Below are 17019 nucleotides of genomic sequence, written 5' to 3' on the forward strand. Positions count from 1 at the left end.
TTTTTTCGCCTTTATTACCAACGTCCTTTTACTACCCTTATGGTAAAAAACAGTTTCTTACATTGCGTATTTAAACGATATTACATTTAATAGTCTTTGTACAAATAAAGAAACTTGATTGCACTATTGTAAATTGCATATAGATATAATTGTTGTTGTTTGTCCATCTTGTTGTTATCAAACAAGTACTCAACGACTTCCTCAATTTTTATGAATTGTTTTAGACGTTTTATTATTTATATCGTCCTCTCTTTTACGAAATTGAACTGTTCTTAAAATGAGTGCCCATTTAGTCTAAAGTAAGGTTGTTTCTAAGCTTTCTAGAATTTCATAGAAAACATTGTATCAAATCCTTCACATATACTACACTTAAAAAGTGACAGTGTTTGTTCATTACTATAAAAAAATAATTCTGTGAGCTTCGGGTCTACACATTAAGTTTGCTTTTGTAAATAAATAATTGGGTACGTTAATTACGCTGGGCATCATTGTACTAAACTGTATGTATGTTGTACACGGAATTGTAAATAAATTCTTTTTTTTTTCTTACATGAATCGTTTCTTTTTTTGAAATCATTTGTACATCAAACTGTCGGAGTTATTTTAGTCAAAACACGTGTAAACTAGTTTCCAAGTTAACATTGACAGGTAATCTGTGAGCATTGGGAGGCCATATATTGGATGCCTATGATCCTATTTGTTAACACGTTATTACTTAGCATCATGATCATAGTTATGAGAAAATGGCGCCAAATTTTTTTTTCGTGGTTGTGACTAATGGATTTATGTCAACTGTTGTTACCATTTTTTATTATTTGGAGGTTTCAAATCACTTAGTTTATGTTTGTAAAAGGTAGAGGAGACGTCAAGCTACAATTTGGCAATAATATCTCAATTTTCGAATTTCTGTGAGTTAACACGTTATTGCTTACGAGCGTCTTTAGAGTCGTAACTTAAATACAATACACCGGAATTTTGGAATAATGCGCCATGTAGCACATAAAAAGTGGAATAGAGGAGTGAAACTACTAATATATGAGTGTAAAACTACCATTTCCAGAATTTTTATTAAAAAATAAGTTCTAAGGGATTACAGACCAACACTTCTAGTTATGACTTACGAGTATCTTACAAAGTCGATAAACTGACACTATAATTTAAATAACTTGTTTATTTCATAATACACTTATACAAAAGCTATAGAGTTAGTAATATAAAGTTAAATGACTGACTTTGGTTCTATAGTAGTAATTGTTGTAGAAATGACAGTAGCATTACCAGCCTGCTCGCGTTCCACCGAAGGGCATACCTTCACCTTGGTGTTATCGCAACATAGAGGCTCGTCCGCTGTCAAGTTTGCGTATACCCATGGCTTGTCACAAACTTTGAAGAATGCCGATAACTGTTAACAACAGTAATGTATCTTAGATTGGTTTTTACCTATTTTTACAGGGTGCTGATTACTAAGTAACTCTATATAAATATTTCAAAAAGATTTTGTTTCTTATTGATATTATTAGTTTCTGTTTAAATGACCAGCAAGTGTGTTGGAAAGATACCCCAAAAACTCTGCGTTTGTGGCTGTCACAGTGGTATTTACATAGCTACATAGTCGTATTTACATAATCTCGCAACTCTACACATCTGTAGGTCCTCTGTCATAAAGTATAATTTTGGTTGAAATAAACTATTAATTTCTAATATAATCTTCCATTTTTGTCTTTAAATATAGAGAAACCCAATTTGCACGTTCCTTAATGGTACGCAAATTTCAACTTTTAACCAATTAGATAATGATATTGATAGCCCAGAAACAAAAATCGTGTTACATGGTGTAATTATTGAGTACATATTGTTCAGTTAAATAAGTACTAAGATTAGTTCAGGTCAACATTGTAATAGAACGTTGAAAGTTTTGAAAGGACTATAAGGTAAAATCTATTAAAAATTAGCATCCTACTACAGGTATTTATTTAGTGATAATTTTACCTTCAATTCATCAGCATCCTTTAGTTTATTGCACAGTATCTCCGGGCCTTTGGCTTTAGTGGCTGTAGCTAGCGCCGTACATAGGTTCTTGCATGTATTCTCTCCTTCTTTGTCACATTTGATAACCAGGCCTGGTGATTGGGAGAGGAGGGGCGCAATGCTGACATCTGGCGTTGGGGTGGAGAATCCTCCACAGGAACAGTTGCCTTTAGGTCCTTCGGTCACTACAGGGCTTGAACTATACATAATATGCAGAGTAAGTTATTAAGACATACCAAAAAAATCTTAAAATTTTTTCACAGTCGTGATTTTTATTTACATTTATTTGACAAGAGCTTGTATATGAGATTCCATTGAAAATAATTGCAAACAGAGGTGTGTGATATTATAACACCTGAATGTAGGTTCTTCCATAATAAAAACACGCCAAAAATAAAAAAAATGTAGACATAGGTAACTTTAACTCACGTTTTTAATTTTTCATCAGCCAAGATTAATGAGAAGCCGAAAAGTAGGATTACGCAGAGGTCGCTAAGGTAGACCTTGGTGGAAGACATCGCGGCTACGTAGTGATGTTCGAACTGGCTGAGTGATGGTCGCGAAGACGATCTTTATAGTTGCCGGGAGCATATGCACTTTGGTATGTACGTACAACACACGTTATGAGAAAGTTAGGACTCGATCACAATATACTCTAGGTATCACAATTTATAAGCTACTTTTTTTACAAACTTCTTTATTTAATAGCTAAGGTAGAAGACAAGTGGAAAAGTATTTTAAATGATTCGCTTTAAAATTAAGCACGAGCGAGATAAAAAATCTTTATCAAGGTTTATATACGTTTTAAGTAGCATGGACATTGCCTGTAAGATATTGCTATCTAACAATATGGTCGCCTGTTGTACCTGTCTTTTTTATGTATTTGTTCATTTGTGCAATTAAGAGTATTGTATAGGTCTTTTTATTAATTTATTTATAGACGTGCGTTACATCGATTATAGGTATGTACATAGATTTACAAAGCACTAATTAAGCATTATTTCATTATAGGTACTTATATAAAATACAATATAATGCAAAACTGGCCTTACACAAAATATTTGTGCAATGTTTCAGCATTCACGTAATGCGTGGTTGCCTTGTTATATAACGACTGAGGGTGTTTTGATATTAGAGCATAGGTATTGTTATGAATTCGTGTTGTACAATAAGCCATTACGGCTCGGATAGAATTGTTTGAAATCGTGAAATGAAGCGGTTAGATACGAACCGAAGCCTCCGTAAACAGAAAATGCTCATGTTACTTGAACTCGGACTTCATTAAATATAAATCCTGATATATTTAATCTTCATTTCTATTACGGTTATTAGCCGGCGCAATACGTTTTGGGTAGCACCTACCATGCGCCACTTTTCCGCGATCTAAATATCCTTTTACAAAGGTTACTTACGCTGTAAGAAAATTTTGTAAGTGTAATCAAAGTAGGTGTATACAAATTCGGTTCCATAATCCCAACAGTTTGACTTTGAAATCTTATGTGTATCTAAACTTCTATAAACAGGAGTAGTATTTTACTGTTCGTTACTATATTCAGTGGATATTGTGTTATTCTTGTCTCAACAGGCAGCACTAGTTTCATGTATTCTGTACAACACGTAGACATCACTGCGACAATAGTATCGCGTCTCATATTTACCCAAACAGATATAAGTGCTAAATATATACCTACAGCCTTGGCCAAAAGTATTGAGTACCCTGAGAAATCCGAATGAAAGTATTGCAGAAAACTGGCCTTATTTTTTAGGATATGAAAATATAATAACTAGCAAAAACTTATGACTAAGGCGCCCCCGGATAAGCGAAGAATAGAGTCCATACTGTAGTACCAACCATAAATCATGGCGAGACAGCATAATAGTGTGCGGACTGCTTGATCGATTCAGTAGTTGCGGTTATGTTTCTGTGCGAGGTATGCACGAACTCGTCCTTAAAATACATTAACGTTCTAGAATCAGCATTGCAGCCCTAATTTTCAACCCTTTTTGGCGATACGAAAATGAACAACGTTAAATTCCGGAAGGATAATGCGGCATGCATATGTCTCCCTGCTATAGCATTATTTCGAAAAACTAACATAACCGAGTGGCATGCGCAGTCTCCGGACCTAATATCCACACATAGAACACTTACTCATGAGGTTTATAAAGCGCAAAGATGGACGCAACACAATAAACACCAAGGAACGGACGCGATAAGCCCTGAAGACTGCAAAAAATCGTTTGCTCTCTACTAAAAAAAAATCTGCCATAATTAAGGCAAAGGGTGGACCGTGGGTGACATATTACATACAGATTTTTCTTATTAATATTAAATTGGCGTGGTGTGCATTGGAGGGTTCGATTTCATTGTATGGAACGGAAAAAATCGGGACAAAAGTTGGTCAAAATTTAATAAAATCATTTTTCTTACAAAATGAATTGAATGAGTCTATAGTAATAAAAAAAATAGTCAAATTTATTCGTTTTGTATGAAAAAATATTTTACGTGTCACTAACTTCTGCTGTCTCGATTTCTTTTTGTCCTATAGGTACAATAAAATGATCTCTTCATGAAACTGAGTCGATCAGCACTAAAAAAAAATTTTGATCAATTTTATATATTTTACGGAAAACTCATGCTTCATAAAATTGACCATGCTAAAATTGTTTTCATAAAGACTTAACGGTTTTTTATGACGACTCCTTGTATTTTCTAATATTTCGGATTTACCCATACAGTCCCATAAAAAACACTCTGTATAGTAAAAGTAGCATTGTATAAATTGTTTCAATATAAAAGTATACATTTTGGCCGAGGCTATATACGCTACATATCAAAAGTCATCCTTAAATATTTATTGTACCACACTTGTTTGGTTTGTTTAACTTCGATTTGTTAAGAGATTCGCTTTTTCATACGTTATTGGTCAACTGCTTGGTTAACATGTACCTGCTATATTGTTTACCTGCTAAAATTCCAAAACAGGCGATATCGTTTTAGGGCACGTCATCAAAACTAACTCCTAATTAGGTACACAAGGGATTCAAACAAAAAATACAATAACATATAATTTCTTAAAATTTATTGTAATATTCTGTTACAAATTTACCATCAGTCTTTTAACGGAAAAGGTTTACTTATGTCATTATACTTGTACTTACGGAATACCTAACATTGGATAGGTATGCGAGTCCCTAAACTAGAATAACTAGTAAATCTAATTCATTGTTATTTACGAAAATATATTTTTACAATATTCAAATTGATTATATTTGAATCAAATAGTATTTATTGATTGCTTTCAATATGAGGTAAAAGTTGATAGTGTAATCAATTATTCTTATAACATACCGTTTATAGAAATAGCTTTTTTATGTACACACATTTATTATATACAACTATTATTGTTAATAAAAGAATACTATTGAAAAATGCTTTAGTGATAGTTAAAATAATGTTTCAATTAATTTTATAGAAATATTTCAAATTAAAAATAATGTTACTAAGGTCAAAATTAGGCAGGTCACACTCTCCTTAGCTTATTATTTTGTATTATCACTTTCCATTACGTAAATCTGAATCTTATGTAAACAACTCAGAATAATGTTGTCCGTTTGTATACATTACGTGCAAAGCCCAAACGCCTTACTTCTATTTGTAAACTTTTTGCTAATTATATATCCAGTCAAATAGTTTCTTCTTTTATCTTTGTGGAGCGGGCTTGGGTTTGGGCATTTTCGCTAGCAACCCTTGAATTTCCTTCTTCTCATCATAACTTTTCCACATTTCATATAGGTTGATAATTGCTCTCACTATTTCTTGAATCTGAAAATTGTGTTTTTAATAGAGTTGCAATAAATATTTGAGTACAATTGGGTATTAAGATTATTGCGCCTGTTCTTCGCCGTTCCTATTCGGCCAAATATAAATACTTAAAACAGAGTCTCATGTCTAAGAAAAAAACGCAGTAAATTAATTATCAAGTAAAAATATATTTTTTTTATATAAGAGATTAAAGGAAATGTAATATAACTAAGTTATTTTTCTAAACGATCAAAACATATTTTAGTTTATTCTAATTTCTATTATTAATTAATAATAAATTGAACTTAATAAAAATTCATTCAATAAAATAATTTGTAAAACTTAATGTAACGTAAATTGGAATGTTTTCTTTGTAAAATTAAAATAAGGTATTTAATTAATAACTATTGTAACTATAGTGAAAAAATAGGGTGGTTTGCATCAATATTAGACATAACTGGTTAAAGACTGTACCACCTCAGTCAACCGTGACCATGGGACCTGTAAAGGGCCCGAAACGTCGGTTTGTTTGAAAAAACAAATATACGCGATTTAAATCCGGAAAAATAGTTTCATTTCCTATGTGTAACAATCGCGAAAACCTAAGAACTCGATAGATAAAAAAAGGTTAGATAAAGTACATGTCAAATGAAAAGTACCTACTATACAGATAGTAAGTCTACATCGAGTCATAATTTTAAATTATTACAAAATTATTTATCGTATCTGAAGTTTTTGGTAATAAGTAGAGGTATGTGGTATTTTTCGTGCCAATTTTGATATCTACGTTAATCAGTTAGAATAGTTAGGTGGAATATTTCGAATATGCTATTCGGCCTCTGGTCGAATATCGAACAGAGCTGGCCCAGCCAGGGAAGCATAGGAGGACCTAACATAGAGAAATCCGTTACAAGATTGTTAAAGACAACTGCTAGTCTTCACTAACGAGTCCAAAACAAATACACAAAGATGCAAAACTTCTCATAACAATACCTGAACAATTCTTACGGTTTCTAGACAGGCTAGGGATACACTCCCAATGCTCAACTCCTATCTATCCCAAAAACTTGTTTAGCTCAAACGGCAGAACTACATACTCTAACTGCCACTGGGTCACGGTCCATAATATACAGGGTGTCCCAAAAGTCAACGATAAAAAATTTGTAACAACCCAGAAAAAAATATTTAAAAAATCAGAGTCATTTTTGTTGTGATACAAGCATTTTAATGAAAATTGTTGAAAATGTACGACTTGTACACCACTTTAAGGACTACAATTACAAATTTGCTAATTTTGCTGTTCTAGTTTTTGTAACGGTAACCCAAATAGCCCAGCTATTGAACTCAATGCCAAACAAAGCCCGAATTGCTAAAGTATCAGTACAAAAAAAAAAGTATTTAATTTTTTTCTTAAAATTTTTAGCAGATTTTTTTTTTCAAGGTAACTTTGACAACCCATACAGTAAAAAAATGTACCTAGACTACCATGGCAATGTCTTACAAAAGTTGACGCAACTAATCAAGATTCTAAAATGGTATGAAACCTTCTAGGTCATCTTCTTGGCAAAAAAAATCTTGTTTTTTCTAAAAAGAGGCCAAATTAATAAGGTTACCTTTTCTAAGTCATGTCTAATTTGAGATGATTATAGAATACAATATTCAATCTAAACTGAACAATGCAGCGTGGCAAAGGCAACTGCCAAAATTTTGTAAAACAAAGACAGGAAAGATATATAAAATGTATAAAAAAAACCATAACTACGAAAGAGGCTGCATCACAGTTGGTCGCTAACACCTTCAATAAACTTCTATGTGGAATGCGGCCAACTATAGGACAAAGTACATTAGAGTGTCGAGGTCGATCCCTGAAGACTTCAGCAAACCTAGAGGGGTGCTGAGATTTTTGGAGGTGCTTAAGTAGCACAAGTAGGAATCTGAACTCACAACAAAGAAAATTGCCCCTAGACGCAAATCTTTTCATCAAATCGAGGACACCAGCCTATTATTACACCATACCAAAATATTTTCACAAATGTACTGTGATACTGTGTGAATGTTAATTTCCTTAACTTCTCCCTCAAATATACTCTGGGGTAGAGATGCGTGAACAATGCGAGTAATATTGCAATTGTGATAACATGCAAATGTCATGTAATATCACACATCACTTACATGAGAATCACTTATAAAATCACTCGAACCGACACAACACAACATACTGAGCCTTGTTTTGTTTGATATTGAATATTATTACAATTACAATATAAACATTAAATAAATCCTTTTAATAGTACATTAGTTATATTGCAGTCTGTGTTACTTAAAAATTGTTTGTTTAAACTTGTTTACACTGCTTAAAATGTATCTGCTCTAGTGTACTCAATTAGTTGCAACCGTCAGAATAGGATATCTATGAGTGATGGCAACATTATTAAGTAGTAAGTTTTCTTAAGACTCAGTCGGTGCTGAAACAGGAATGACTGAAAATCAGCATCTGTTTCACCCAAGATAAAAATTTTGCTGAGTCATGTTCTTTTCTCTTTTGTGTCACTATGCATAATTGCTAACATAAAAATTATTCAGTTGTTGTTTAGTGTAAGTATTAGACTTAGGTGAGTATAGTGACTCAATTTAATCATGAAACATTTTTTCTTTCTTTCAAACAAGCACAAGAGGGATGCTTATATCTCATTTTTAGTTTAGTGATGTGAGTGATAGTGATATCACTGTAGTATTACTTTGACCAACATATTGCATGTGATATTGTATCATTTTTCAAGCACTGTTTCATGCATGTCTACTTTGGTTTGTAGATTACTCTAACAGCACCTTTTTGCATATTTGCAGCACTATCCCAAAGCAAACAAAAAAACCTAGTCATTTTACTTAAATGCTGGCCTACATGTTTGTTATAAATAAATTAGCTTAGTTTTCAGTTTAAATAATACTTTAACCCGTAGCCGAGTTTAGCAACTTCACACACAGTTTTTAAATATTCATAACAAATGAATAAATTAATATAAATTAAAATAAATATTATTATGATATGTTACCAATATGTACCTTATCCATGTCAACATTGAGTTCAGCAAACCAAGATTTTAAATTCTCCTTACCAAGCATAACACATGCTATATGCAGTGCGCCTATTGCAATCTGGAATTAACAATATTTAAACATTATGTTTACCATTGAAGTTTTCATTTTAGGCTGTCCATGATTTTTACCTAATTCTGTTTAGAAACAAATCAGAAGTAATACTTTATAAGAAATTTTACTTATAGAGAAATACTTTATTGATTACCTGATATGGTGGATACAACAAACTGACATCAGTTCTTAAGGAATCATTAACAACTCTCCAGGCATATGTTAGGAGCTGGTCATCCTGCCCAATGTCCTGCACATATGTTAGCAATGGCCTGTATGGTTGGTATACGATCAAACAGCAATCCAAATTCTCCAACAAATAGAATTCACATTCCAATATGTGATTTGTTCTATATGGAAATTCCTGCTGACCGTAGGCATAGCTAAATTTGTTCTTAATAGCTGTCTGACATGTGGTTATTAAACGGGAGTTCGATATAACACCAAATTCCTCCACTTTGGATGCTAGAAATACGCAAGTTGGCGCCAGCAACAAGGGGTCTATGCATTTCAAGGAATTTCGCGCATAAAACCGTTTGAAGTACACAGTAGCGGTAGCTATCACTTGCTGACGGAGTTTCAACTGCTCGCCTAAGACCTGGATAATGCTAGCAAAGAAATTAAAAATTTTCTGATACTCTTCTTCAGACAAAATATTCAAGTCGTGTTGGCGGTCGCGTATGAGATCCTGTTTGTCCAGTATCCACTGCTGGTGATGTGAGCTTTGCCAAAAATTGCCTGCCATTGTTATAAATAAATAATAACTTAAATTTTGCTAGCAATTCCTTTTCATTAAACATAGAGAGTTGAAATAATTTAGCTTGGCTTCTCTCCCTACTACCGTGGTGTCAGTGTGAGCGCAAATTATAAAGATAGAGTGTGAGAGTCACAGAACACTATGTGAGAGTGGTCAGTCCTGTCACTGTCTTAATTACCACAAAATTGTAACATTGACATTATTGACAAGAGCAACAGGGTTACCACAACAAAAAGAAATAGTCGTTAAAAAAAACGATTCAACGAGAATGAAAATCGCGAAAAACGACAAAAATAGAAAAGAAAATTTTAAAGAGTGCGATAGTGCGATGGTCAAATTCAATTCATAAAAATAATTAGTTCATTGCATTGATCTTATACACCTATCGAGTTCTTAGGTTTTCGCAATTGTTACACATAAGCCGAAGGCTCAGAACGTCAGTTTGTTTGAAAAAACAAATAAACGCGATTTAAATCCGGAAAAATAGTTTCATTTCTTTATATACCTATTCAAATTTGCTGCCATATTTTGCCAGTGTCATATATATTATTTATATTAAATATTCTTTTTCAATTTAAATTGAATCATAATTTATTGTAGATAATGAGTCTTTATTAATCCTCCAACTTTAAATGTCTAAACAAAGAAAGAGATGACACATACTTAAAAATAAATATAAACCCATTGACTTGTATAAACCCGATAACGAGGTTGTGAGTATTTGTACTGTGGTTATAACGGTCTAACTTTGACGGCACCTTTATAAAGTTTTTAATTACAATGGGTATTGATGACAAATTAAGTGTGTCCAAGTAATTGGTAAAGTGTTTGTTACCATGGAGTCGATAAAATAATAATTAAAATACAGTAATCACCAATTCAGATTAGGAAAACATTAATTAATTTGGTGTACCTACCCTACGTACTTTTGGCAAATTCTTCGTAAACAGAGATTCGAATTTTATGGACTTTCTAAAGATAGTTTTTATTTAAGTTTTATGCAGCAAAGGTTCTCATAGTGTTATCTATCCTAGTTATCATACATTTATTGGTATTTTTTTTACATTGTATCGAGTTTTAAAAGGCAAAATAAGCACGTACGAACCAAATGTTGCAATGTAAACCCAAATTAGTGTTCCATGCTATAAAAGTATAATAACGGCTTATGATACTCGCTAGGTATGCTAATTACTTCTATTCTTGTTCAAAGCAACGGTAGTTATAATTTCTAAAGAAATTTTGGTTTTGATGGCGTCGAGTTTTAGAAACAGCTATAATAAAAGTCTTCAAAGGTTCTCAAACCATCAGAGTTCATGCTCAAAGCTGAAAGTTGCCCATTTGAATTCTAAAATTATATATTACAAAAATTGTCAGTAGTTATTATTTTCCGTAATTATATTAAGTACTTACTTATAAATTTACAATTTCTCTAGTACACCCGTGGTCCACTTGTATTTCTGTTTTTTTTTAAATATGATCTTTTTTTAAAACAATAGTTTTTTTAAAACTTTAAACGATGATATCCCAAAGAGTATTAAAAATGCTTAGACTATTCCATCCTCTAAATAAAAATGCCGAAAATACTATCATAAAAAGATTTATTTTAATTTTTTAACCAACTCCGGCAATAGTAGTAGGGAGTAGTTGCGACGTGATGCCGGACGAATTGAGAACCTCCTTCTTTTTTTAAGTCGGTTAAATAAGGTTCTCAACTCCACTGTACTTTTAACCGACCTCAAAAAAGGAGGAATTTCTCAATTAGACTGCATGTTTTTTTTGTATGTATGTTACGCGATAACTTAACGATTTGTGAACCAATTTTGATGTTTCTTTTTTTGTTGAAAAGAGGGTACCTCATTTACTTGTTTTTATTTTATTTTTTTTACTATGGTAAAGTCAAGTTTAGGAAGGAAAAGATTACAGGTTCAGAAGGTGAATGTAACTGTTCTGGTTACGCTGCTGCTGGTACCTATAATTTAAATTCATCGTGGGTTAAATAAAACAATGGTAAATCCGAATCTTGATATTCTTCTTTTTGTTTAAAGTACTTCGCAAAATACATCGTAGTGAAAACTAAAGACTGAAGATTGCGCTCAAACAATCATTTATTTGTCAGAAGTCCTGCTATTTTTTGGACTATAGAAAATCTATACATAAATTTGTATTTAGTTAGTTAGTGTGTAAATCAGTAAATAAAGTAATTATTTTGAATCATTGACTAGAAGCAAGAGTTTTTGATGTTTTACGCAATAACCTTCTTTTTCTTATTTTTGTTGGCTTTCCGTTTCTTTTAGGAAAAGTGTAAAATTCTAGGACCGAACGTCAGGAATCAATTGATCCCAAGTAAATCATCCAGTGTGAAATTGCTGAGGAGGTCGTTGATGACGTCAAATAGTTCTCTGCTGAGCATGTCACTAATAAGATGCAATTCTTCGACCAACAGGTTATGAGCGGCATTTTGGACCATCGAATTGATCATTGAATTGAGGATACTCGACCCAACCATGCCCTCAATGTTTACCTTAAATAAAAAAAAAAATAGTTCATCGACCTTCGTTTAGGCTATTGTGGTGAAGTATTAGCCAGCTAATTTTGCGTAATCCACTAAAATTAGATATTCGTGAACAAAGCTTTTCATGGCAATTATGTGGGTATAAATATCGCGCGTACACACAGACACAAACGCGCTCTGTTCCATTAGTTTTCAATCAATTATTGTGGAACAAAATAAACAAATGTATTTAGGATATGAACTATGTTTTTCGGATTTAAATCGCGTATACTTGTTTTTTGAAACAAACCAACGTTTCGGAGTTTTTTTCTGGTCCCATGTTCACGGCTGAGTCAGTTATTTTTTAGATCCGAAAAAAATAGTTTCATTTCCTATGTGCAAAAATGGCGAAAACCTAAGAACTCGAAACAAACTATATTATTATTTAAGTTATTAAAAATAAAAACATTTGAATTACCTGCACATCATGGATTTTTAAGTCAATATCGAGCTCGCGAAGGATTAGAGTTCCGCCTCCCAGAATGTTAGTACCCACCCGGAGGTCCACACTAGTTTCGAGGCGATTTACGAAGAACCTGATAAAATATTATTTAGATAGAGATGTAACTATATTTCAACTGACTCGTGATGTCAATAAGATTTGGCAACAAAAAAAATTTATTGACCACGCTCATTCTGTGAATTCAGTAGGTACAATCTCCAGCAAAATTATAGTCAAACCTTTTTATTACGTCAAGTACATATTATTATTATCTTCAAGAAGGTACTTCAATATTTATTTATGTAAGAGCGGTTACACACGGCGAATTTCAGCTGCTTTACAAATGCGCGATTGTATAGCTGCTTAAGTCGCGCTTGTGTGTAAAAGTTGATGATTAGCGGTAGAAACGCTACTGCATTACAGGTCGTATTCCAGAACTCTACCTACTCAATACTCAAGTCAGGACTTGAGTATTGCAGTGAGCACTGAAAATCATACTCAAGTCCTTGCCATTAGGGTCGTATTTCCAGTGCTTGAAATCATACTCAAGTCTGCTCAAATCCTGACTTGAGCATTGAGTACAGTTCTGGAATACGACCCTATGACTGAATCGCTGCAGACGCGCTGCTAAATGTCGTCGAGTGTAACCACTCTAAAATTAATAATTTTCTTTACCTGTACCGACCACCAGCACGATGTTGAATCAACGTTATGAAGGCATGTGCGTCGTACGTACCTGTAATCATTATTTGTTTCGAATGATAAATGAGCTATAAGTATATCTGTTAACCAATAATTATGGTCTGACACGTATAAAAATAAAATATACAGGGTTAGTAAGTAGATTAAACTTGCTAAAAAAAACATGCACCTGTTGCAGTGATCCACGGTACGGTCATCTTCATTCCAATTGTTAACCTCAGCGCGTTGAAAGATGTATCGTCTACAACGTACCAACGCAGACCTTGCATATTGAAGTCCTCCAATTGCGCTGTCACGCGAACTCTTCAACAAATGACGTTAATTCACAAACAGCGTGAAACCAGTGCGACGCAACGAAGGCAGCATTATAATGATTTCGGGGTGCATAACAGGAGCCTCCCCGCACGACGGACGTACCGTTCCATCGAAACGACGTCTGGCGGACCCTAGGCAACAATCGGCGAGTACCTTACGCCTTCACCACGTTAGCAAACATTACAGTTTATGCCATCGATACATGAAATGAAATATTTATATATAAATGATTTAATAAAATTTACCCTGTAGTCGTGAAATGTATAGGACCGAGAGACGGAATATGCAGTGGGTCTAGAGGGGGTAAGATGTCATTTCCATATATCACGATAACCCTGAATCCTTCTAGTATATTCCTAATGAGATCAGCTACGGCGTTTAGCTGCGAGATTTCCAGTGAAGCCAACTTTTGTGACAGTGGTTGGTCATCCTCGTTAACCAAGTCAGAAGCAGCTTTCAGTCCAGTTGCTGTATCATCTGTAAAACGAAATGTACTGAATGAGACTAAATAATCCAGAGAAGTGAAACCAACAATTATTATAAATGATTTCCAAACATTTGTTTTTATTCACAATATTTTTTGGTAGATAGGTAATATCGATGTATTAACATCATTTCACGGTACAAAAGAAATCAGTTATTCTATACAAAATTTCGTGCTCAAAATATTTTTCCCATCATAAAATTGATCATATTGGTGCAAAAGTTATTATTTTTAAAATTTTTAAACAATTTTTATTCAAAAGTTACATACCAAAATCATTCTGCAGCCCTGCAACGGCTGCTTGCCCGAATGCAAATAAACAAATAAATGTAAAAACCGTGCACTTCATATTTCTGAAACAGATCGGACCAGTTCTTTACAAGCCTTTTGGAAATAAAAATAAATAATTAAATAACCATACTTACTTGCCGAAATTTAAGATAGTTTAGCTAATTTATCAAACATGTTTCTTACTTATAATGTTGCAAAATCGATCAATCATAATTTAGATCCTATCAGGAGTATTTTAAATAAACAACTCCTTACACCTGTTCCCATTTACGTAGTATCTTCGTATCTGTTATCAGTAATTTAATTTAATGTATGTGGTATTTATTGTCCTTATACTTTGTAATCCTTTAATCCTATTTATTACTTGCGTCTTATTATAATATTAGATTTTTTTTAATGACATTCTTTGTTTTCTACTTTAGGTACACGAAAATTATAGACTCCGTTGATAATGAAAACGCTTTTAATAGCTTCTTTGTGGAATTGAGAAATTTACTCTTAGTTAGAAAGTACTATTTTGTATTTTGCAGTAGGCCGTGTTTATCAAACCATCAAGAATGAATCAAAGTGTTCCACAAGGAAGTATAACGAGAACCACTTCTGTTTCTATTGTATATATAAATGGCATTATCTTCATTTATTGATAACAAATTATCCATCTATATTATTTGATATCAATGCCGGCTTACTAACCGGGGAGCCGAGCGCAGCTCGCGACGCCTCCAAAGAGCCCGTGTCGATCGCGGCGTGACCTAAGTCAACAGGCTTTTCAACAATATTACTCATCACTGGGGAAAATAGTATTCCATTTTGATCACGTATCTATAATACAGAGCGCCAGGGCATTGATTGCGCGCGGGCACTACAATAGCTAGCGCCGGCGGGCACTGTTTGCTGTCCACACATTGTAACTTATAGAAGAAAGAATACAATGGTTTCTAGTCGAACCAGAGAAGTCGTCAACGACTCCGATGACCCCATCACTTTCGCCACGCTACAGACCAACCAGATCACCGCTCATTGACATTCCACATCAAATTGCTGAAGACGAAGGAGCCCCCCGTTCAGCGTGCAGTCGCGCAGATTCTCCCCTAAAGCACGCTCTTATTGGCGAAAATCGATAACTAAACCTACTGCCAAGAGGCAGAAGACATAAGAATGTACGGGACTCTTCCTGTTATATAGGTACGCGTACGGGATACTCGTGCGGTAAACGTTCAAGCTCGGTGGCCTCAATATCATTCATGCCTGTATCCATGCGCAGAAGGGTAGTATTTCTCTTCATCGTGAATGGCCAACATGATGATATCACCATTGCTACTTGAAGATCGCGTCAGGCGCGCGAATTAGGAATGGAAGCGAATTTTTGTAACGATATTGTACATAGCATAATGAACTTTATGGTCAATTGTGAAACGTACAAACTAGATACGAGCCAAAATCTTCCGCGGAATGGGCGAGCATTCTCGAGCATGCGATATAATATCGTTCCAAAAATTCGCTTCCATTCCATTCCGCGGCAATATAAATTGAGTATTATTGTTACGTGCCTGCGATGGAGGATGGAATACTCGTGAAGGTCATACATGTATTTAATCAATCTATTCACATATTGGTGACCTACATATTTGTTTGCAAAATTGTTTATTTGTAAGTCAATGCTGACTATACTTATTCTTGCAAGTCAATCAACATTATAAAATAATAGTAGCAGTAGAGCTCCTTGTGAAAGAGTTCGACCAGGGAAGTACAGCCACCTTACATATTTCTGCCGCCAAGCAGTAATGTCAAGGGTGCTGGTGAAATTACAGGCACATGGGACTTGTCAACTTATGTCTCAGGGTGTCGGGCGCAGTGGCAGTGCCTCTCAGATCTTTTTGATTTGAAGGTCTGAGTGACACTGCAACTATTAAGGATACGCGTGACGCTTACCACCAGACACGCGACTTGTTCGTCACGTCACTTAGTATTATATAAAAAAAATACACATAACCAAGTATAGGTAATTAAAATATAGTTACGAAACATAGGACTAGGACTGTTTATGTTGTATCATCTCTTATATTTGTTACATCTTCTACTATCCCACAATTTAAGGAAATAAACAGTTTATTACCATTTTTCTATTTTTCGTAATTACCTTAATAGCGTCAAGCTTAATATGAAGAAAATTTATAAATATATTATTATGTATTTATGTGGTATTTATGAATTTTTCTTCATATACATCGTACATTATAAATATATTATTTAACTGCCTCAGTGGCCGAACGGTTACCATGCCGGACTGCCACGCAGAGGTCCCAGGTACGATTCGCGGGCCGGGAGAAATAAATGTAGTCCCATATGGACTACATTTATTTCTCTCGTGAGTTTGGGTGTAATTTGTGGTTGTCTATGTATATGTGTCAATGGCACCCGCGACACAGGGTTTCCCTAGTGCGGGGGCTATGTTGAGTGTGTGCGTTGTTGTGCGTTATTATACTTCGGGGAA

At 34.1% G+C, this 17019-nt stretch overlaps 3 protein-coding genes across 3 annotated transcripts; all 3 read right to left on the reverse strand.

The window, feature by feature from the left end:
- Positions 1-1036: 1036 nt before the first annotated feature.
- LOC113233230 lies at positions 1037-2612 on the reverse strand. Its single transcript, XM_026468268.1, has 3 exons — positions 2458-2612; positions 1990-2227; positions 1037-1402 (listed from the first exon to the last, which is right to left on the reverse strand). Exons 1-3 carry the CDS (start codon positions 2544-2546, stop codon positions 1220-1222), a joined length of 510 nt encoding a protein of 169 aa, XP_026324053.1. The 5' UTR covers positions 2547-2612; the 3' UTR covers positions 1037-1219.
- A 2902-nt stretch (positions 2613-5514) lies between these two features.
- Positions 5515-9864, reverse strand: LOC113233156 (cyclin-C). Its single transcript, XM_026468167.1, has 3 exons — positions 9138-9864; positions 8897-8989; positions 5515-5854 (listed from the first exon to the last, which is right to left on the reverse strand). Exons 1-3 carry the CDS (start codon positions 9726-9728, stop codon positions 5732-5734), a joined length of 807 nt encoding a protein of 268 aa, XP_026323952.1. The 5' UTR covers positions 9729-9864; the 3' UTR covers positions 5515-5731.
- A 2195-nt stretch (positions 9865-12059) lies between these two features.
- On the reverse strand, positions 12060-14700 carry LOC113233245. The gene is made up of 6 exons (XM_026468288.1): positions 14505-14700; positions 13996-14227; positions 13605-13738; positions 13409-13469; positions 12710-12827; positions 12060-12261 (listed from the first exon to the last, which is right to left on the reverse strand). The coding sequence occupies exons 1-6, from the start codon at positions 14581-14583 to the stop codon at positions 12070-12072; spliced, it is 816 nt and encodes a 271-aa protein (XP_026324073.1). The 5' UTR covers positions 14584-14700; the 3' UTR covers positions 12060-12069.
- Between the last annotated feature and the right edge of the window lie 2319 nt (positions 14701-17019).

The sequence above is a fragment of the Hyposmocoma kahamanoa genome, unplaced genomic scaffold (genome assembly GCF_003589595.1).
Source record: "Hyposmocoma kahamanoa isolate Upper Pololo Valley unplaced genomic scaffold, ASM358959v1 78, whole genome shotgun sequence".
Lineage (NCBI taxonomy): Eukaryota > Metazoa > Arthropoda > Insecta > Lepidoptera > Cosmopterigidae > Hyposmocoma > Hyposmocoma kahamanoa.

Coding starts and splice junctions, on each gene's coding strand:
- LOC113233230 (XM_026468268.1), bottom strand. CDS start 2,546: ATGTCTTCCACCAAGGTCTACCTTAGCGACCTCTGCGTAATCCTACTT. Junction 2,228..2,457: donor GCTGATGAAAAATTAAAAAC/GTGAGTTAAAGT, acceptor TATTATGTATAG/TTCAAGCCCTGTAGTGACCG. Junction 1,403..1,989: donor AGGATGCTGATGAATTGAAG/GTAAAATTATCA, acceptor TGTTGTTAACAG/TTATCGGCATTCTTCAAAGT.
- LOC113233156 (XM_026468167.1), bottom strand. CDS start 9,728: ATGGCAGGCAATTTTTGGCAAAGCTCACATCACCAGCAGTGGATACTG. Junction 8,990..9,137: donor TGTTGTATCCACCATATCAG/GTAATCAATAAA, acceptor TGTTAATTCCAG/ATTGCAATAGGCGCACTGCA. Junction 5,855..8,896: donor TCAATGTTGACATGGATAAG/GTACATATTGGT, acceptor CACAATTTTCAG/ATTCAAGAAATAGTGAGAGC.
- LOC113233245 (XM_026468288.1), bottom strand. CDS start 14,583: ATGAAGTGCACGGTTTTTACATTTATTTGTTTATTTGCATTCGGGCAA. Junction 12,828..13,408: donor CGTGCTGGTGGTCGGTACAG/GTAAAGAAAATT, acceptor ATATTTTATCAG/GTTCTTCGTAAATCGCCTCG. Junction 12,262..12,709: donor TAAAAATCCATGATGTGCAG/GTAATTCAAATG, acceptor TTTTTATTTAAG/GTAAACATTGAGGGCATGGT.